The 21123-nt window shown below is 53.1% G+C and overlaps 1 protein-coding gene across 4 annotated transcripts in view; it reads left to right on the top strand.

Moving 5' to 3' along the window:
- The window catches only part of ABR (ABR activator of RhoGEF and GTPase), a 172753-nt gene that overhangs the window by 121275 nt on the left and 30355 nt on the right, over positions 1 to 21123 (top strand). For all 4 annotated transcript variants that reach the window (XM_031685364.2, XM_072939093.1, XM_072939094.1 and 1 more), the window contains 10 exons: positions 736 to 788; positions 1372 to 1512; positions 3191 to 3312; positions 4859 to 5024; positions 8211 to 8333; positions 8702 to 8777; positions 9212 to 9316; positions 10314 to 10388; positions 13612 to 13709; positions 14120 to 14251. In XM_031685364.2, the coding sequence (XP_031541224.2) occupies positions 736 to 788; positions 1372 to 1512; positions 3191 to 3312; positions 4859 to 5024; positions 8211 to 8333; positions 8702 to 8777; positions 9212 to 9316; positions 10314 to 10388; positions 13612 to 13709; positions 14120 to 14251 (1091 nt within the window). The remainder of the gene's footprint in view (positions 1 to 735; positions 789 to 1371; positions 1513 to 3190; positions 3313 to 4858; positions 5025 to 8210; positions 8334 to 8701; positions 8778 to 9211; positions 9317 to 10313; positions 10389 to 13611; positions 13710 to 14119; positions 14252 to 21123) is intronic.

Raw genomic sequence — 21123 nt, 5'->3', positions numbered from 1 at the left:
CAGCCTCTCCAGGGGCTGTCCTACCCAAAGCCCCACCTGAATTCCTTTAGGAAATCTTTGCCCCTCAGCTGCCACAAGCTGGAGAGCAGAGCCTTTCTGTGGAGATCAGCCATGCCTCCCTGGCCCTCAGCCTGTCCTGTTCTGACTCGGGGTTGAGGCCATGGAGAAGGGTCTTCCTCATGAAGATGAGGCAACTGTGTGGGTCAGATGAAACCTGCCATTTCCAGCCGGTGATGCCAGGCCTGGGGCCAGGGAGATATAAGAATGATCAGGTATGGGGGAGCCGCCCTGCTTGGAGAAACAGTGTGTCTCCTTCCTGCATTCTGGGGTCCCAGATGTGCACCCAAGTGCACTGGAGCCCTTTGGGATAAGGCTTTGTGATTCAACATGGAGGGTACAGAGGAGCATCTTTGTCTGCTTTGAGCCTAGTCAGGTCAGGACAGGTGTGGGGGATGGATGGCCCTTGAATAAATCCCATCTGGTGGAGGGTGAGATGAGGAGGTGCGTGGGAGGGGATCTGGGCCCCCAGGGCTGTGTGTCCATCTTTTGGTGTTGTCTGGCCTGCCCCGAGATGAAAATGGAGATGTGACCTGCTGTGGAACCCACTTTGACCTCCTGGGAGTGGGCGTCCATGCAGGGGAGGGAGGCGGGTCGGGGGATAAGACTGGTCCCTAAGGTCTCAAGCTGCTCCCAGTATTTCATCTGTCCTGTCTCCTGACCCACCTCCTCCAACAGCTCTGCTCTACAAGCCCATTGACCGAGTCACCAGGAGCACCCTGGTCCTACACGTGAGTGTCTCCCTACTGAATGGCCAGGGGCAGGTTAGGAGTTGGGTGGGAGACAAGCCCAGGGTGGGCAGGTGCTGGAGTCACTGAGAACAGCCCATTGGGGAGTTGGACAGAGGGTCCCTGGGCCCTGACTGCACCTGCCTGGCCTGTGGTAACCATGCTGATGGGGCCAGGGCCTAAAAATAGCTTGGCTTCTAAGCTTGACTTTTGGCCAAATGCTCCCTGGGAGGCAGACACTTCCTGCCTCCCCATTCCTTGCCTGATGGCCTCCAGTGTCCTTGGAGCAGCTGTGGGGTGAGTAGGGGTGTATCTCTCCCAGCTGCTTGGGGAGATGAGACTCCATGTGGCCTGCGCCACTGGGGGGAAGAATAATGACTGCAGCAGGAATAAAGGGGTACCACTGCCTTCACCCCTGCTGCTCTGACCCTAAGTTTTTAGTTCAGATTTTGCAGGCAGGACCAGGTTAGAGTGTGGGTCCTTAGTACCCACTCAGAATTGTTTTGGTGAGGATTGAGCACTCCCCACTGTCTTCTTACTAAGCCCCAGAATTGCTCCCCCCAACTCATCTCCCCATCCTTCCCAGGACCTGCTGAAGCACACACCTGTGGACCACCCAGACTACCCGCTGCTACAGGATGCTCTCCGCATCTCTCAGAACTTCCTTTCCAGCATCAATGAGGACATTGACCCCCGCCGGACTGCGGTCACAACCCCCAAGGGGGAGGTGAGCTCAGGACCCAGCATAGCGTCACACCCGGGCTGACGAGGGTATGGGGGACCAGATCACTCATCCCTGCTCTCCTGCATGCACAGGCACCACTGCCCTATGCCCTACGGTTCTCCAACCCTGATCCCTCATTCCCAGCCAAGGAGAGGCCTTCAGGTCCTGGGCTGACAACTTTAAGTCCAGTGACCATTGATCTTCATTATAGTCCACTGAGGTAGGAGAGGAAACTGAGGCCTGGAGAGTCTCTCCAGGTCTCTTGGCCATAAGTGTCAGAACTGGATTCTTTAGCTGGGGTTATCTGTCTGCAAGCCTCATGCGCTGACCCCCACACCAGGGCTCTGGCTATCTTGAATGCCAACACCCTGCTCTGAGCAGTATGATGTCCTCAGGGTCCCCTGGAAGATAATGGCTCAGGTTGAGGGAGCTTGGGGAGCCTGAGGAAGAGGTGGCTGGACTGTCCCAAGTGAGCACCTAGATGTGATGCAGCAGCTACAGTTCCCTGGGGGCCCTTTTTGGTGGAAGGGTGGGGGTACCTCAGTGAGGGGAAGCAATATGAAGAACCAGAGGCATAGTTACTGGCTCGGGTCAGCAGCCTGGCCCCCACGCAGGGCTTCCTGTTCAGGAGAGGTAATTAAGTAGCGTTTAGGAGTGAAGGCTGGCTGAGTTCATGCTCCTTTGTTACATTTATGAGCCTCCAGCGTCTCCTAGGGGAAGGGAGTAATGAGGGACAGGTTCTAGAGAGTGATTAATGGGGCATACAGAGCTGTCCCTGTGTGCAGCTCCCAGCCCTGGTTTGCAAACCCTAGAGTGTCACTAGTTTGTTTGACTCTGGGAACATCTGAAAGATCTTCAGAGGCCCTAGAGTGCAGTCAGTTTCGGATCATGTTAAGTGTATACGTTCTGCATACTCACCTACATGTTGCAGCATATGTAGGTCACATGGCACAGAATACAGGGAAGCCTGGGACGGACTGAGACAGCCCTGGAGAAGCCCGCGGGCCCTGAGGGTGGCAGGGAGGAGGCTCTGGAAGTCCTGTGTGGAGCAGAATGCTCTTCACCAGCCAGAGCCCAGGTGAGAGACAGCTGCAGATTCCCCAGGACACTGGGACGGCCCACAGAGGGAAGCCCAGGGCCTCCCATCTGCCTGGAGGTGGTTGAGGGATCCCCTTAGAGGCAGTGTAAACAGGCCTGAGTGGGTCTGCAGGTCGAGTTTGTACTGAAACCAGATCAACTTCTTAGGCAGGGTTGGGGGGGTTTCTGGATGGCAGTGGGTGGGGGTATTCATACCCAGGGTGGGTCCATCCCCGTGTGAGCTGTTGAGAGCTGCAGGGAAGTGCTACCACTTGTTGATCACATATTACATACCAGGCACTGTGCTGTTTTACATACACCATCTTGAGGACTCCTACTTTATGGGGCAAATATCATTATCCATTTTACAGATGCTAAGAGTGAGACTCAGAGAAGTCAGGGAACTTGCCCCCCAGAGCACAGCCAGGAAGTGGCAGAGTCTGGATTCCAGCCCCAGTGCATGACCCCAAAGCCAGTGCGCTTAACCACCATGCACTGGGGCCCCTTCCTGGAGCCCCCACCTCTGCCCCAGCTGGACCGGTGCAGGCCGGGCCATGGGCTGTTGCACCTTGAGCAGGCAGGGTGGATGTGCCATCTCCCTCAGACACGGCAGCTGGTGAAGGACGGCTTCCTGGTGGAAGTGTCAGAGAGCTCCCGGAAGCTGCGGCACGTCTTCCTCTTCACAGACGTCCTACTGTGTGCCAAGCTGAAGAAGACCTCAGCGGGGTGAGTGTGTGCAAGTCCGGGGTACATGATGGGGAGGGGGGACTAAACCCTGCCCCCTGTGGAGCCTCTCAGCAACCTGGGGCCATCTACATTTTTTCCCTTTTTAAAAAACATATTAATTAAATTTTATTTTACTTCATAGCCTCTTTCTAAAAATAAATCATGGTTTTAATTATGAAGATAATACAACCAAATTACAAAAAAAAAAAAAACCATCACTCACCCGAACATAAGCATCAGTCTCCTGCTGCTATATTTCCTTCCAGTTTTTTTTAAATGTTCTTATGTTTTTTCATATACTTGTAATCAGAGTGAATACCCAATTTGGGGCTCTGCTTTTTCCATTTCATGTCATAAGCATTTTCCCTGTTGCTGTCTAATCTTCATAATCATCATTTTACTTTCCTGCATGATGTTACAAGTGGATACGCCATAATTTACTTAAGCATTCTCCTTTTATTAGACATCTCTCAATTTTTGCTAACTGCAACTGAGTGAATATTCATTAAATCTGCTGCTACCATTTATTGAGTGCTTATGCCATGCCAGGTGCCATGACAAATGCTTGGAATATATTATTTCTAATCTCCCCAGTGACTCCACAAAGTAGATATTATCCCCATCTCACAGATGAGAGAAAAGGCTTAGAAAAATTAAATAAATTGCCCAAGGTCGCCAAACTGGAAGTGTAGGAGATGAGATTTGAACCTTCATCTGACTCAAAAGCTTCTACTCCATCTCCAAACCCAGTGATAGGGGTCTCTTTGTGTCATAAGCAAGAAAGGTTATTCAGTATTAATTCCTGCATTCTTCCACCTATATTTCCTTATCACCTACTGTTTGCCAGGGGAGGCAAGCTGTATGCTCAGTGCTGCAGGAAGGTGCACACCAAAGTCCTGGGGGAGTGACAGAAGGAGGGATTGTTATGAGTTTCCATAGAGAGGATGACTCCCTGGAACTTCATGAGATTTGAGAGGATTCTAAAGCAGAGGTGGCAGTCATAAGGATATATTACTACTGCCTTAAGTCCTTTGCCCATGGCAGACATTATTAATCGACCATGGCACTATTTCCCATTAAACTTGGATATGGCTTTATAATCCTCAACTCAGGACCCCATGACCTTTATTGATAAGAGTTGGCATTCAAAATAACATCTGTATTCTAGCTCTAGCCCAAAGGATAATGAATATGAACTAAGTGTAGATAGGCTAGAAGGGAGGGGAGAGTGTGGGGTGGGGAATAGGGAAGCATGAGACCCCTCTTGCTCATACCCTAGAGGTTTGGGCTGTTTAAGAACATCAGTCGTCCTGGGCCAGAAGACCGGCAGGCCCAAGGTACAGAGCCCTTACTGCTGCCTGACCCTAGAACCTGACTATCATTGTTCCACATGCATTTCCTGATTTGGACTTCTCAAGCTTGGAGATCATTCTTGCCTGTGACAAGTTCTCAGTAAATCCCCCTCAGGTGGTTTTTGGCTCCAGCAATTCAGGCCTGAAGATCCAAGTTCCCCTCTGGCTCACCTCTCTCTCCGACTTGTTTGCAGGAAGCACCAGCAATATGACTGCAAGTGGTACATCCCCTTGGCTGACCTAGTGTTTCCATCTCCTGAGGAGTCTGAGGCCAGCCCCCAGGTGCACCCCTTCCCAGACCACGAGCTGGAGGACATGAAAATGAAGATCTCTGCCCTTAAGAGTGAAATTCAGAAGGAGGTGAGCAGAGCCTGGCATTAGCTGAGACAGGGAAATTGGCTGTTTTTCTGGGGAGCCCTTTGAACTGGGTGTGCCAGGGAGGTGGAGGGAGGGGAAGTTGTAATGTTTGGGAGTCTGACAAGGAAGGCAGGATTCAAGAATGGGAGGCCTCTCTTTATAACCCTCAAGATACATCTGTGCACCCAGGGAAAGACTCTGTCCATGGAGATTAGTACTGAACAGATGAGGGGCAAGCCAAGGAGTCAGTCAGTGCTCAGAATTTAGTGGGGTTAATTATGGGAAGTTTTCTGGAGAACAGTGTATATCAAACACTGTAGAAAAGAAAAAAGCAAGAGAAGAAAAAGTCCCTCTTAAGGAGAAACAGGATGTATGCAAGAGGAAGGACCTGGAAGTCCTCTCAGAAATGTGCAGATCAACTAGGCAAATAAATACACAGAGGCTTTGAATGTCAGTTGATCTAAAAACACACAGAAGCTTGTGTCCTGACAAAGAAATGAGACTCTTGTCTAATACACATGGATGGGCGAGAAGGAGAGACCAGGCCAACAAACCAGTTGGCCAACAAACCAAATATACATAGAACAGTCACATTTATCATATATTAGGCTGCATTGGAAATCTCAAATTAAAAAAAAAAATCAGTAGCATACTGTCATGTACAGTAAAATTAGGATCAGTAACTCAGCGGTAGTTCATTATATGCCTGGGAAGTTAAAACGTTCAAGGTAGAGAGGAAATCAAAATGGAAACTGCAAACTGTGTAGAACTTCATGAAAAGGAGAGCACTGCATAGCAAAACCTAAGAGATGCAGCCAAAGTGCTCTTCAGAGGAAAATGTATAGCCTTAAATTCATATATTTGAAAACAGTGGCTAGAGGAAAGCACCCCAGGAGGAGCTGTCTCCATGAGTGGGAGGAAGGGCATGGAGGGGCTTGGTTTGTTGGCCTGGTCTCTCCTTCTCACCCATCCAGGCTCGGTTTAGGCTTCACCTCCCCTGGTGAGCCTTCCCTGATGTCTGCCCATTATAGTCTGGGTTGGGCGCCTGGCTTCCTGGTTCCTGATAGTTACCTCTGTGCTTCAGTTTATTGGTACTGAATTATAATTGCACAAGCAACCTTTTCTTTTCCTCACTAGAATTTCAACTCTAATAAGGGGGCTGTTTTCTTCACTTCTATGCCTCAGTACTTAGCACATAGTACACAGGTGCTTTGTGAACGATTGTTGAGGAATATATGAACAGATGGCCTCTAAGGATACTTTCAACTCAGACATCTCTCATTGAACAGAGGAAGACCACAGTAATCACCCCAGGGATGTTTGCAGCAGGGGAATGTCCTAGGACTGAGGGTCTGACTGGGGCGGGGGTTGGGGGGGGCACCCTGCCCAGCACAGGTGTCCTCCTCCTGAACGGCCAGGCCCCACCCTGCCTCATTTGAGCCTGTTTCCCCATCTAGCTCTGCCCACCACCCCCACCTCAGGGGCATCCTGCATTCATGTTTCTCACCCAGTCCTGGGAGCGGTGGGCTTCGGGCCCTTCCTCCTGCCCCAGGTGTGCAGACGTGGCCTTCTGCTTAGCTGAAGCCATGCTTACTGACCTCCGCTGGCCGCTGGCTCCAGGGATGTGCCAGACGCCTTATAGACCTCCTTGTCCAAGGGAGAAGGCAGACAGTCCCGTGTGTGACCACAGCACATGACACAACATGACAGGAGTCACTGGAGAAGGCACAGTGTTGTTCTCTGAGTCACTGAAGAAGCAGCAATTTATTCTTTGAATGATATTATTTAACATAATTTGTTTCTAATCATCAGTGTAACACTGGCTTTTTATAACAAGAAATGCTCACAATACCAAAATGTATAGAGTAAAACTGATCATCAGACTCCCTGTTGTTACCAGTTTGAGGTGTATTCTTCTAGACTCTTCCATGCTTATGCTAGTGTGTGTATATGTATTTTTTCATGTGTATGTGTGTATTTTTTTAATGAGACTAGACTACACATGTTGTTTTGCAGTTTAATCTAGCAGATCCTTTTGAGCAGCAACATCCTGTTCTGTTGCTTGACTGCACAACAGTGTATTTGAGTGTTTAGATTGTTTCTTCAATCTGCACTCATATTTCTCTCCAGTAGATTCCCTACAAGTGGGATGTCTGGGGCAGAGGGTTTGTGCATTTCATTGCCAGATGCACCTCTGAAAGGTTTACATCCGATCACGTTCCCCCTGGTAGTGTGTCACAGTCACTGCTCCCCCACACTGTCACAGCACCGGCTGTGAGCAATTGTTACAATTTTGCCAGTCTAGTGGGTAAAAAAAATGCTGCAGGGACGAATTCTAACTGTGGAGCTTGAGGATGGCTTTGGAACTGAGACATGAAGCATAATTGTGGTTAATGAAAGGGAAGGGATCCTTTATAAAATATAAACTTGAAAAACTGGAGGAGAAAGGGACACCGGCCAAGAGGGAATGGCTTGTCAGAGAACAGGGAATAATAATGCCATGAGGCTGAGATGGAGGGTGCGGAGCTGCCTGGCGGGATACCCGGCTGGGCATGGCCCTGTGTCCCAGGCCAGGAGTGGGGGCTTTGTGCTGAAATGTGTCTGCAGTTTTTCAGCCAGATGTCTCTTAATTTAATTTATGGAGATGACTGAGTGCCAACCCGGAGAGGCTGATGCCACTGGGAGATTTTTTATTACTTACAGTTTCCAAGAGAAGGGGGCACGCCACACCAAGCAGAGCCTCTAGGGAAAGTGCCGGGTTTGGTTAAGAGGCAGAAGGAGCGTGGAGGATGCATGACCCAGAGCCTGGATTGTGTTTTCCATGGGAAAGAAAGGCAGGGCAAGGAAGGCTAGTTTGAATAAGTCAGCAGGACTAGAGTGATGATGTCTAGTTGCCCTGGGTTATTTAGGGCAGAGGAAATATGGGCTTGGTGTAGTTAACGGTGATGGTAGTGTTGGTTTGCACATGAAAGGTGCACGCACAGGGGAGTCATTTACTAGCTTAGGAATTAGCATGTCCTGGGAGGGGCCGCTTTCTCCACGGCCAGCTAGGCCCCCCAGGGTATTAAATTATCATGAAATATAGGGAAAAAATGATGACTATACAGAGGACTATTGTACATAGAGCTCCTGGGTGAGAGGTGGAGTCTGAGTGTGAGGAGAACGATCTGTGCCCTCTGTCCCCTGCAGAAAGCCAACAAAGGTCAGAGCCGGGCAATCGAGCGCCTGAAAAAGAAGATGTTTGAGAATGAGTTCTTGCTGCTGCTCAATTCCCCCACAATCCCATTTCGGATCCACAATCGGAATGGAAAGGTCAGGAAGGATGGGGATGGGACAGAGACAGCCCCCTGTCTCAGTCCAGGGCTGCCCACTCTCTATGGCTCCTGGCCCTGACCTGGGGGAATCAGGGACTCAAGCCCCCAGTTCCTGAGGAGGCTGCCATGGTTCCCGCCCTGGGCTCTTTCTCCCTGCTTGCTGCTGTGGAGCCAGTGCCCTCTGCTGGCCATCACTGGCACGGCCACTCCCGTCACTAAGCTTCCTAGGAAGGCCTTTATCCCGGCCACCTTCTTCTCCAATCCTAGGGGTACCTGGGCTAGGAGCTTTGTTGGGGGCCCCAAAATCCAAAAATGTGCTTGGCCTGACTATGTTCATCTCACTGAGCTCCCCTCTCCTCTCTTCAGAGCTACCTGTTCCTATTGTCCTCAGACTATGAGAGGTCAGAGTGGAGAGAAGCAATTCAGAAACTCCAGAAGAAAGGTAAAGTCCTGCCCTGACTCTACACTGCCCTGATGCTATCCAGGGCAGCAATGGGCCTTTTGCATTTTCATGCCCAGTGTCTCGTCTTTAGCCCTCCCAGTAGTGCCAGGGCAGATGGCACTTAATGGATGTTACTGAGCAACTGAGGCCCAAAGAATTTAAGTGAGTCGCTGAAGGTGTACAATGAATTAGCAATAGGACTGGACCCAGAGCCTGTCTCTTTCTCTCGCCATCTCACACACACATTCATGAACCCCTCTAGTTAGACTCTCTCGTTCTTACCCCTCCCGCAGCACCAGGACCATCCCCAGGTGAGCATCTACTTTCCCTCCCTTCCAATCACCAACTCAGCCCCCAGAGCTAAGCTTTTTTTCCTGCAGTAGGTCCCAGTGGACCTGTGGCGACGTTCCCCTCTCTCTTGGCTCCTCCTGCAGATCTCCAGGCCTTTGTCCTGAGCTCAGTGGAGCTCCAGGTGCTCACGGGATCCTGTTTCAAACTTAGGACTGTACACAACATTCCTGTCACCAGCAATAAAGACGGTAAGATCTGGAGCAAAGGTTACTCAATCAACAGGCCTGAGCCCCCGGGGCGTTGCTGGGGCCTTCCACAAAGACCTCGCCAGACACTTGGCTGCAAATGGCTGATCTCTGCTCAGCTGGGCTGGGAAGACTCAGTTGGCAGGTACACAGACAGCTTGAATAAGGGTTGTTCTCTGCTGAGTCCCTGGATGGCCCCAGCTCCTCTCTGGCCACCTCTGGCTTGAGAGAAGAATCTGGCACCCTGGTGCACTGGGATCATGGTATTAATGAAGTAGTCAGTTCATGGAAGCAGAAGACTGAGGCTCAGGGCAGGATGGTGGTGGGGCCAGGGTGGGAGGAGGGTAGGTGGATTAGAGTAATGTATGAGAAATAAGACTGGAAGTTTCCAGGATTCAGATCTTAGAAGGCCTTGAATGCCAAGCAAGGAAGTATGTTGTTCAAACCCAGAAGCCTATGGGAGGTTCTTGAGCAGGGGAGGGCTGTGATGGGGGGGGGGGAGCTGGCCTGGAGTGGCTGTCATGGGTGCTGGGAAGGGGCACACTCTATGGAAAGGGGATTTTGAAGGCAAGCTCCTCTGCCGTTGGGGGTCATCTGCCTCCCATTTCCCAAAGAGGAGGCAGAGCTGGACCTTATCTTCATTTGGCAGAGTGACTGACTTACACAGATGTTGTTTCACTTTGAAAGGCTAGACTGAATAGGGCAGCCATGAGATAGGCATGATTCAGAGTGGGAGGGAAAGTGCCCCCAGGAATGGGTTGAAATCCCTGGCCCAGGAGGAAGGTGTGGGCTGGCTGCCCAGGCTGAGTGGAGGGAGAAGGGGCACCAGCTCCCATTTTTAGGAAGCAGTGCACTCAGAAAATTTCTTCATCTGGGCACCAGGTGGTGCTGTCGAACCAAGGCTCAGACTGTCTCACACCCTGTCCGGCCAGCCTGGGGTGAGGGGGGAAGAAACAGGTCTCTCATCACCCCCCTCCCTGGGGGCTTTTCTCTCTTTCAGACGACGAGTCTCCAGGACTCTATGGCTTCCTCCACGTCATTGTCCACTCTGCCAAGGGGTTTAAGCAGTCAGCCAGTAAGTGCCCTATGGACCTATTTCATGTGGCCTCCCACTGCGGCTCTGCTGTGGTCTGCTCAGGCTGGGGCCCTGACAGTTGCTTTGAGATGTGGGGTGTTTCCGACAAAGGCCAGAATTGTCCCTGCCCTTTGTCTCCAAGGTCTGTTCTTCCCCAAATCCTCCGCCACCCCCAGGGGTCTGGAATACTAGGTTCCAATCCCACATCTGCCGATTGTATGCTTTGTGACCTTGGGGAAGTCTCTTAACCTCTCTGAGCCTCAGCTTTTTTCTCCATAAAAGGCAATCACACTTGTTACTACTGACCTAAGAGCAGGCTTAAACATGACCGTGTATGTGCAGTGCCAGCTCACTCAAACACACATTTCTTTTTCTCCCTTCTTTATCATGACCTATGAAATCTGTGCAGTTTCTAGTATTTCACAAGATACAGTTATATTTTTATCTAATTTTTCTCCCTGTAGGAATTTGTGAATCAGTTAGACAGCTAATAGTTTCTCCCCATTTGCCAGATGAGAAAACTAAGTCTCAGAGAGATTAGAAGGACTTAACATCACACAGGATCAGAAACCCAGGGGTCCTGACTCCTCTCAGCCTGCCCCTTCCCACTCCCTTCTCTTCCTCCCTGGCGGGTGAGAGCCATCTTTGCCTCTCTCCCTGCAGTGCACCATGCAGAGGTCATGCTACTGGCCCACAAGCAGTCATTCAGTAAACCTTTACTAAGAAGCCTGGGTTCCTGCGGTAAATCGGCCTCCCTTCTCTGTGCTCCCATCACCCCAGGGCAAACCATGGTTACAGCACCTGTCATACTGTTTTGTCCCTTAAAATCAGTATGAATTCTTAGAGGGCAGAAACCAGGTCTCCTTTACCCTTGAACAAACAGGAATTCAGACATGCTGAATGAAGTAGTTTATTTCCAGACACCTACTGCATGCCTGGGCCCCTTACTAGGTGTTGGCGAGAATGCAAATGTGGCCAGCGAGTGGACAGTGCCTGTTCAAAGCCTGTTTAGGTGTGTTATCTGCTCTGATTCTCCTGGCATCCCTCCAAGGTCACTGACACCATTTCCCCTTTGACGTACAAGGAAGCTGAGGCGAAGAGGGCTCCAGGGGCTTGCTCAGGGTCACCCGGCAAGTCACACAGGTAGTGGAGTCGAATCCATGTCTTCTGACACCAAAGCCCACGCTTTCCCCTCAGTGGGAAGCTTTTTCTCAGTAGGGCCAGGACCACCACGCTCGTCCCTCGGGCTGTACACATGACAGCTTCCTGGACCCTCCCAGACCCACAGAACCCCCTGGGGTGGGGGTGAGGGAGCTTCCCAGGAACATTCATGGTCAGTCAGCCCCACGGGGCTGTCACACATCCCCCAGTCCGCAGCCCACGGAGCTGGACCAGGCGCCTCCCCTCTCCACATGCCCAGATGTCTCAACCCCCGCTCTCTCTGCATCCTGTCGGCTGGAATGGGCCTCAGGGAGCAGACCCATTGGGGTGGGGCACCCCACTCCTCCAGAGCAGATGTTCCACCTCTTAAACCGTGTTGAGCAGTCAGATATGGGGTGAGCTGCTGGAGTCTCCCCTCACCTCCAATCGGTCCTCCATCTCCCTCCACCAGCCCCCTGACCGCGCAGGCACTCATTCGGACATGGGGGTCAGGCCTCGTGTATCTTCAGCCATGGCTGCTTGTCCTAGTGAGCTCATTCCACCTGCACAGTCAGGCCTAGGGTGAGGCACCGTTCCCATTCCTGATTCATGGATGAAGCGCTCAGGCACAGAGGGTAGGTGGTTTGTGCAGAGCCAAAATCTGACCAGACAGTCTGACTCCAGAGCCCTTTCTCTTTTCCCGTGAACTGTCCCCAACCCCTGATAGAAGGTTCACTCCACTGCAGAGTCAGTTCATGGTGACAGCACTTCTGCCTCTCCATCTCAGCCCCCCACACACACTCTTTGGTCTGACGGAGGCCGGGGTGCATTGGGCCTTCTGCAGTGCCCCCCTGCACCCACATCGCAGTGTGCTCTGATACCTGGTTATAGCTGGTCTCCATCACACCCAGGTAGAGACAGCTTAGGGACACGCTACCCACTCTGCCTCCTGCAGGAAAGCCCTTCTGACGGAGAACAGCCCAGCTGGGCAACCCTGGGGCCTGGGAGGGTCACCTACATCCACCCTCTGACCTCTGCCCCTTACTCCTGAGTCACACTGCAGAGGATTGGCTGTGGTCCCCCAAAACCGCCCCCTAAACACACCATTACCGTGGGAAACAACCTTGGCAGCGCCAGTGGAGGGGGAGGCTGCCAGGGTCTGAGCCCTGGAGGGCTGTGTGGATTTGCAGAGCACCTGGGGTAACCACCAGTGCTGTGGCCTCGTCAGTTGGATCTCGGGGTGGAGGGGGCAAGATATTTAGCCTTAAAGGCCATGGTTCTAGATGGAAATGCCAGGGAAGGCTCCCCCCGCACCCCCGTCCCAGCCCTCTACCACTTTGTTACCTGAAGCACTTGGGGGAGGTTAGAGCACCATTCATTCACCCACCAGTGTTTGCCATGTACCTACTATGTGCGAGCCCAGTTCTTGGTGCCAAGGGTACACCGGTGGCTGGGAAAACAAGGCGTCTGCCTGTGTAGTGTTGATGCAGTGGAGGGAAGGGAGACCGAAAACACATGGTCAGAAAAGACAACTTCAGTTAAAGTTAAGCACTATGAAGAAAACAGCAAACAGCCTTTGGAGTGTGGGGGACATTTTTGGTTGTCACAGTGACTGAGGTCACTCCAGGTTTTCAGTACCCAGAGGCCAGGTGCCCTCCAGGGACACCCCTGTTGAGGAACCTGGGATTCGAAGGGCGGAGGGGAGGGGAGGGGAGGGGAGGGGTGGCTCCTGTAGTCTGTCGTCGGTGAAGACCTTGGCATGAGGCCTCAGTGGTGAGGAGTCACTAAGCCAAGATCTGGCAAGAAGGTACTGCAGGGACCCTAAGGTGGTAGCAGCTGACACGTTGGCAGGAGGGGACCATCGTGGCTGGCGGGGGGGTGGTGCCGGTGCATGAGGTGGGGTCAGCGGGGAGGGCGGAGAAGTGGGAAGGGGCCGGAACACACCAGGCTGCGGGCAGGAAGGCACCAGGCCCCACCCCAGGAGGACAAGGGGTGCTGATGCATTATCCCCCTCCCTCACCCACGGGTTCCTGCGCCTCGGGCCTCACTGGGTGTGTCTCTGCCTATCCCCCCTCTGCCACAGACCTGTACTGTACCCTGGAGGTGGATTCGTTTGGCTACTTTGTCAGCAAAGCCAAAACCAGGGTGTTCCGCGACACGACAGAGCCCAAATGGGATGAGGTGAGTGGAGGGGCTGGTGTCCGTCCCCGCAGGGGACCCCTGAGCTTGTCCCCGACCGTGCCCATCCCACTCCCAGTGCTCATGTCCGGTTGGCTGGGGGCGTTCATGCCTGCTGTTGGACCACCCCCATCCCTCTGACTCCCCTGCCCTCTCCTCCCTGCTCATCTGGCTTCTAACCTCGTGTTTGCGTCTAGACACAACGGGGTTTCAGCTCAGGCCCCAAACTCCACTTCAGCGGAGGTTTGGAGGCCTCTGGAGCCCCAGGAAGTGAAGAAGCTGCCTAGTGCCTCATGCTGTGGTCCTCACGGGCCCTCTGCACCCCCTCTCACCCTTGCCGAGGTGGGGCCCACCTGTGGCCAGGAAGCCAGGTCAGCTTCGGAGGTTCAGGACCCTACCCCATGTTTCCCCAGGAGTTTGAGATTGAGCTGGAGGGCTCTCAGTCCCTGAGGATCCTGTGCTACGAGAAGTGCTATGACAAGACCAAGGTCAACAAGGACAACAACGAGATTGTGGACAAGATCATGGGCAAAGGGCAGATCCAGGTGAGGGGCCAGACGCTGCCGGGGCACCAGGGCCAGGCTCGGGGAGCTGCCCGGAGGTGGTGCCCGCCGGGACAGCGTCCTTCTCCCCTATCTTCTTGGTCAAGGCGATTGGCCTTTTGTGACTTGGGCTCAAAGCTGGTTTGAGAAAAGTTCCCTGAGATGGTTGTTCTCCCCTGTTGGAGATGGAGTCTCATTCTAGCCCCGGAAGCCCATGTGTGCCTGGTTCCTTGGGCTCCCACATCTGATTCAGGTCATCCACACTCCTGCAGGATGGACTGGATGGAAGGATGACAGCTACCTTTGTTTTCATATCCCATCTCTAGCCTACTGATGGCTTTTTCCAGGAACACAGTGTTAAGAAGGGTTCTGATGCTATATCCGTGAGTGCTGTGTCGGATTAGCAATGTCTGCCATGAGAGCGTGAGGCCCCGAGCATTTACCACTGGACTGGAAGGGCTTAGGATCCAGCTGGGCTGCTAGTGGCTGGTCTCTGACCTGTTGCTAGGGTTGCTGGGCCTTACTCACCCGTGCCAGGAGGTCACTGGCTCAGGGTGATTTCTGCGGGGTACGAGCAGAAGCGTCAGCTGCGTTTCTTGGTGTCCTATAAACTTATGTAGGGAAAAGGGCTTTATCTGCAGCCTGTGTCTTTGGAAATTTGGCCAGTTTTGAAGATGGCTGCTATTCACTTACCTGTCAAGGGGATGCAGGCTTGGAGAGGTCACATTTGGTGTGGAGCCATCCACACTCCATCTGGCACCTTGTGTGGCCTCATGCTTATGACATAAGTGTCCTGGTTTGGGAGTTGATTCTTTGACCATGAAATCGAGGGAAACAGTAACTGTCATGCCCTGGGATTGAGGCACGGGCTCTGGGCTTCTTAACAATTGCCCTAGGGTTGATCTGGATGCAGGGAGCTGAATGATGCTTTTTTACAGGAAGCCTTTGTTGTTCTCTGATGCACTGTTGAGGCTGCAGAGATGGGTGTCTGACTCAGCTGGGTGTCCTTGTGGCTGTGCCCCCTTGGGAAATCTTATGGGCCTTCTCAGTTTCCAGTGTTGGAACAAGGGAGATGGCACCATTTGGTGGGGCCCGACCGTCTGCCTCATGGTGCCCCACATTCCTGAGCATGGCCCTTCCTGATGCTGTGGGGCCTGCACCTCACTCTTTAGCATCGTTGCCAGGGATACAGTGCTGCCAGGCAACTGTGAGCTGGTCCTTCATTATTTAGGAAATGGGAGCTGATGAGCGTGAGCTCTAAATTCAGGCCTAGGAACCTACTTCCTGCAGGGCTAAGGAGTGGGCGCTCCAGTCCACATCCCCCAGCTGGCCTGTCCAGCCTCAGAAGGTACCCAGCCCAGAAGCCTGACCAACCACCACACCCTCTGGGCCATTAGTGGCTGCAGAGTGGAAGAGTTCAAAAGGGTGCCCCAGGCAGCCAGCACAGTGAGCAACATGGGCGCTGACCCCCCACCCCAGAGCCCAGGTTCCAGGCCTCAATGGCACGGTCCCCACCTGGACATGCAGCCCTGTTGCCTCCCTCCCCCTCACTGCTGTCAGCTGTGCAGGCCCCAGGGGACACACCATTAATCATTACATCTTGGAGACAGGAGCAGATGGAGGTGGTGGGGGAGGGGGAGGAAGCCAGGTTATGTTTGGCAAAGCAGAAAGCACAGTCTGGTGAGGAAAATGTTTCTGTGTTTAAGCTTCGAGGAATGTTAAATGCCTGGGAGTTGATATTAAAAGAAACACAAACCTTGCTGCTGCCAGCTGACCTGGGCCTGTGAACAGCCAGTTCAGAGCCAGTGTCCTCTGGAGGGCTTTGAAGTCTCCTAGCCCTCAGCTCCCCAAGGCCCAGCCCTTGGCCCTCAGCCCTGGAGCCATCCTGCCCCTAAGATTGGGGGAGGGGTGTCCCCACAGAGGTGTGCCATGCCTTGTAAAGTCTGCTTGCCCTGGACTGCCCTTGGAGCCACTGAGGATGACAGGCTGGGCTGTAGAGGCCGCACTGAGCTGTTCCAACCTGGCCAGGCCCCACGGAGCCACGGAACGGTCTGTTCCCACAGCTCGCTCCCACCTCCATTCCTGCCACGTGTCCAAGGAAGGAAATTGGCACCAGCCTCTGGCACTCGGTCCTGCCCCACTTCAGCAGGCGCCGAGGATGGAACTGAGGGGCGCCCCACAGGAGGAACTGAGTCACTGGGGACGTCCAGGTGGCCTGAAGGGGAGGCAGCGGGGAGAAAGCCCACCCCTGTTGCCCCACTTCTTTCTAAGCCCTCCTAGATCAGCTTATCCAGAGAACAGAGAGGGACCCCGTTTCCTAAGCTCCAGGCATTTACTCCAGGATGAGTCTCCGTCTCTGGGTTGGCCAGATGCAGCACTGGGGGCAGGGGATCGGAGCTGGCGGGGAGAAGGGGCAGCCTGGAGTGATAGCAGGTGGCAGCGCTGATCACCAGTGTATGTCCAGCACTTGTGCTGTGGGAGGCCCATTCCCAGATGTCCTCACGTGAGCCTTGCAACAGCACTGCCAGGAAAATGACAGTCGTAGCCTCCCTGTTTGGTAGACGAGGACACTGAGGCCCTGGTGCCTCTGCTGACTGTGCAGGGAAGGCCGTGCTCTCTCCCCTGCGCTGTGTCCCTGTGCCCCAGGCCTTCATCGGGGAGTCCCCCAGCCCGGGGGGAAGGGCTCAGCATGGCTGGTGGTCTGGAGAAGGAGCTGGAGGTGGGGGTTCCCACCCCTGCATCCCACCTTATGGCATAAGGTGAGCGGAAGGCCTCCTTTGGTGTCCTCTCACCTCTGGGCGGGGGACATTTCTGCCTCGTGTACCTGGAAGAAAGCAGAATGAGTGTGCGTGGAAAAGAGCCAGGGTGGGGACTTTGCTTCTGCAGTGTGCACAGCACGGACTGGCTGCTCTGAAGTGCAGGGGCCTGGCCTTAAGGAATCTTCTGCCAGATTGGAAAGACAAGCATTGTCAGTACACGGCACACAGCTAGAGGACAAGGCAAGGTGCTGATGACGGTGGGGATGGTGATGGTGATGCTGGTGGTGAGGGTAACAGCTCTGTGTGAGCCCCGTGCTGGGCTAACGCTCACAGCCATTACTCCAGGGGTTCTACTTAGTACCCCGCAGGGTAGGAAAGTCATCACACTTTAAAGATGAGAAAGCTGAGGTTAAGTAACCTGTCCGAGGCCAGGGCCGGCTGGTGGGGGAGCCAGGACTGGAGCCAGAGCCCGTGCCTTGCCCTCTCTAGGGGCTCTCCTGTCCCCCACTGCTTCCTGTGGAACAAGAGGAAAACTAGCACCCCAAGGATTCAAACAAGGAAAGAAAGACCATCGTGCGCTAGCGTTAGGGAGGGTTCTAGGAGGAGGTGGAGCGAGAGGAATCTGAGAGCACTGGGTTTCTAAATTCCAAAAGCAGTGTTTATATTAGAAAGAAAGTAGCGATAATAATGAGGAGACTTGAAACATAATCACAAACCATCCCTGCTCCCACTCCTCCCAAACGGCCGTTTTATTTTGTGCCTTTTTCCTTCCTCACGTACACAAATTTTTATATGGTTTTAATGATGGTGTGTATTTTGGCTTTTTCTTTTCCTTCTGTTTTCACATAATGTTATCATAAACCCCCTTTTCTCTAGGCTGTATGTAGGCTTTATAATTAACCTTTTTTGTCACACTGTCAAAATGACTTCATAAAAGTCATTTTACATAATGGCCAGCACATTAATTGCCATTTTAAGGCTTTGTTATTCTAGCAGGGGCTGGATCAGCAGAAAGGAGTGGGGCAGGCATTCTGGGGGAAAGGGCCCACAGGGCTAAGAGCAGGGAGGCAGGAATGTCCAGGGAGTGTCCCAGGAAATTAAGGAGCCCGCCTGCCCTGAGCGGGAGGGATTGTGAGCAACGCAAGTAAGAGGGAGGTTTAAGGAATGAATAAAAGAGGAATCAGTAGGGTTTTTAGGCTAGGAGGAATCGTGGAGGGTGTTTTATCCAGTCCTGTTTTGAGGGGGACAAGGAAACTGAGACCAGAAAGGGTGAGTGACGTAGCCACAGCCACACAGCGCATTGGTGGTTGAGCGAGGGGCCCAGATTCGAGGACCCGATCCTAGGGTTGCTCATGCTTGGTCAGCTGCTGGGCACATGAGTAAATGAAAATTCTTAGATGGGGCAGAGGCAGACTCAGATGTCAGCCTGTGACACTCAGGATCTGCCCTTTGTCGCTGCAACACTGCAAATCTGGTGGAAGATCCCGTCAGCAGGCTGCGTGTCTCCTCTTCTAGATTCAGGAGCCCTCCCTTCCTTCCCCAGACCTTCAGCTCCTCCATCCTGGAGCCCCCCACTGTCTGCTCCTCCTGCTGCCCCACCCCCACCCGGCCCAGGAGCCCCTCAGCCAGGAGGCCCCCCTTCCTCTGCCTTGGCTCCGTGGCCCCAGGAGACTCCTGTATGTTTATCCCAGTCTATTTCCAGCCATGCTGCTCCAGGCTCCAGATGTGTTGTCCCCAACTGGGACCTTACTGGCTGGCTGATTAGTGTATTCCCAGGTCCAGCCCTTGTTGACTGGCTGGGCCAGGGGGGAGAATTCTCCCCGGGCGCCTCACAGCTCAGTTTCTGCCACAGACTTCACACATGAAAGGGGTCCGAGACCTGGGATCCCCTTCACACCCCTGCTTTCCCATTTGCCAGCTCAGCCACAAGCCTAGGACGGCCCCCAGCCTTAGGCTGTCTTTGCCACAGTGGGAGGAACTTTCCTGGGAGCTTGCCAGGGCCAGCCTTCCCTGGACATAGGGGAGCTCAAGACCCTGCAGTGAGAAGGGGCAGGTTCCAGGGCGAGAAGGGGACGCTCCAGCTGTCCCCATGCCTGGAGTGCTAACTCCCCTCCCCACCACCCCCCATTGCAGCATTCCATCCTGGTGGGGTGCCTCACCCTCGCCCAGCCCATCCTCCTTCCTCATCCCATCTGGAGCTTGGAGCCTGTGTCTGACTGAGAAAGGAGGGTGATTTCTTTGACATTCCTGACCTGGCCACTTGGAAGCTTGTGAGGGGTCAGAGCTATTATGGTGACACTCAGGAGGAGGTCGTGAAGGCCAGCCCCCTGCCTTCGGGACTGGGAGTGTTCTCAGAGCTCAGACTGGCACATCTAACATCTAGACTCCCTTACTTTTTTGTTCAACCTTGGTAAAACATACATACCGTGAAATTTACCATTTTAATCATTCTGGGGTGTACCATTCAGAGGCATTAAGTACATTCACAAAGTTGTGCAACCGTCACCACCGTCCATCTCCAGAACTTTTCATCTTCCCAACCAGGAGGTATGTACCCATTAAACAGAAACTTTCCGTTCCTTCTGCCCTCTCCCCTCCAGCCCCTGGCAGCCAGCGTTCTATTTTCTTGAATTTGACTATTCTAGGTGCCTTGTGTAAGTGGAACCCTACAATATTTATCTTTTGGTGACTGGCTCACTTCAATTAAAGTCTCTAAGGTTCTTCTGTGTTGAATGGTAGCATGTGTCGGAATTCCCTTCCTTTTAAGGCTGAATAGCATGGTACGTAGTACAGACTACATTTTGTTTATCTATTCATCCATCAGTGGACATTTGGGTTGTTTCCACCTCAAACTTTCTTACTTTGAAGAATAGAGCCTGCTCGCTGAGGATGGAGATTTCTCCTTCTCTCCAGACCCAGGGTTAGCACACCCCTCCCCCACCCCCAGGGGCTCATCTCTCTCCAGCTGTAATAGGAGAGCAGGGCCCCAAGCCCCCCGGGCAGCACTGGTAACTTCAGCCTCTTCTAGTTGAAGAACATATTTGCCCCCATGGCTTTCTCTCCCCCAGTGTAAGCATCCCTGTCTCCTTGGCACCCCCTTCTCAGAACTCCTTTGCCCACCCCTCTGTCAGTGGTTTAGGTGGAGTATGGGGTGCAGTACATCTGATAGTGTGGGACGAGCATGGGGCTGAGGGTCAGAAAACACATCTGGGTCCCTTGACCGCTTGGAGGCCTCGGTTTCTTCATCTGTTAAAAGGAACAATTATTCCCACTCTGCCTTCATCTTGGGCTTGTAGTGAGGCTCACAGGATGGAATGTCTCTGAAAGAAGCTGGTCAGTGCACACCCACGCTTTCCCTGGTGTGGTCATGTGTTTCTGTTGGTGGCGCGCCCCATAAATGGCAGGTGCTGTGCTGTGAATGCAGAGAATGGACAGGACCTCCACAAGTAGTGAAGAAAACAGAAGGAAATTGTGATCATTCAGCTGCTGTTGAAGGGACTTTGAGGCCTGACAGATCTGTGCTTCAGTCTCGCTTTCTCCATTTGTCAGCTGGGAGAACACAGCAAGCTACTTTACCTCTCTGAGCCTCAGTTTCCTCACCTGTACAATGGGCTGTTAAGAGAACTGAATGTGAAAGTCTATGAGGCCCTGAGCACAGGGCCTGGCACAGAGTCAGTCCTGGTCTAATGATGCCCAAGCTGGCAGGTCCAGGTCCACTGTCCTTGCCCCAGGGATTCTGGGGATGTCACCTGCAAGTGGATCATGTATTTGGGCCTTAGGCTGGCTGAGGCCACATCTGTGCTCTTACGCTGGTGGTGATAGAATGACTTTGATGAACCGACTTCAGAGTGGGCGGGAGGTCAAGGTTGGGGCCCTCACCACCTGCCAGCCTGAGGTTTCCCTGCTGTGCCCCCAGTCAGGGCAGCTCTGGGCTCCTCCCCGTCAGATCCACACTCAGCTCTGCGTGGTGGTCAGCCCCGGAGTGCAGAGCGAATAAAGAGCCGGGAACAAGGGCCCTTTGTCGGTGGGAGCTTCTTCTGGTTCCAATTATTCTGCGGAGCACGAGAGAGTTGGGAGTGAGTGTGGGTCAGGAGCCTGCTAGGCCAGGAGTCAGGG

Source organism: Vicugna pacos, chromosome 16 (genome assembly GCF_048564905.1).
Source record: "Vicugna pacos chromosome 16, VicPac4, whole genome shotgun sequence".
NCBI classification, from domain to species: domain Eukaryota; kingdom Metazoa; phylum Chordata; class Mammalia; order Artiodactyla; family Camelidae; genus Vicugna; species Vicugna pacos.
This window is presented reverse-complemented; position numbering and strand designations above follow the sequence as displayed.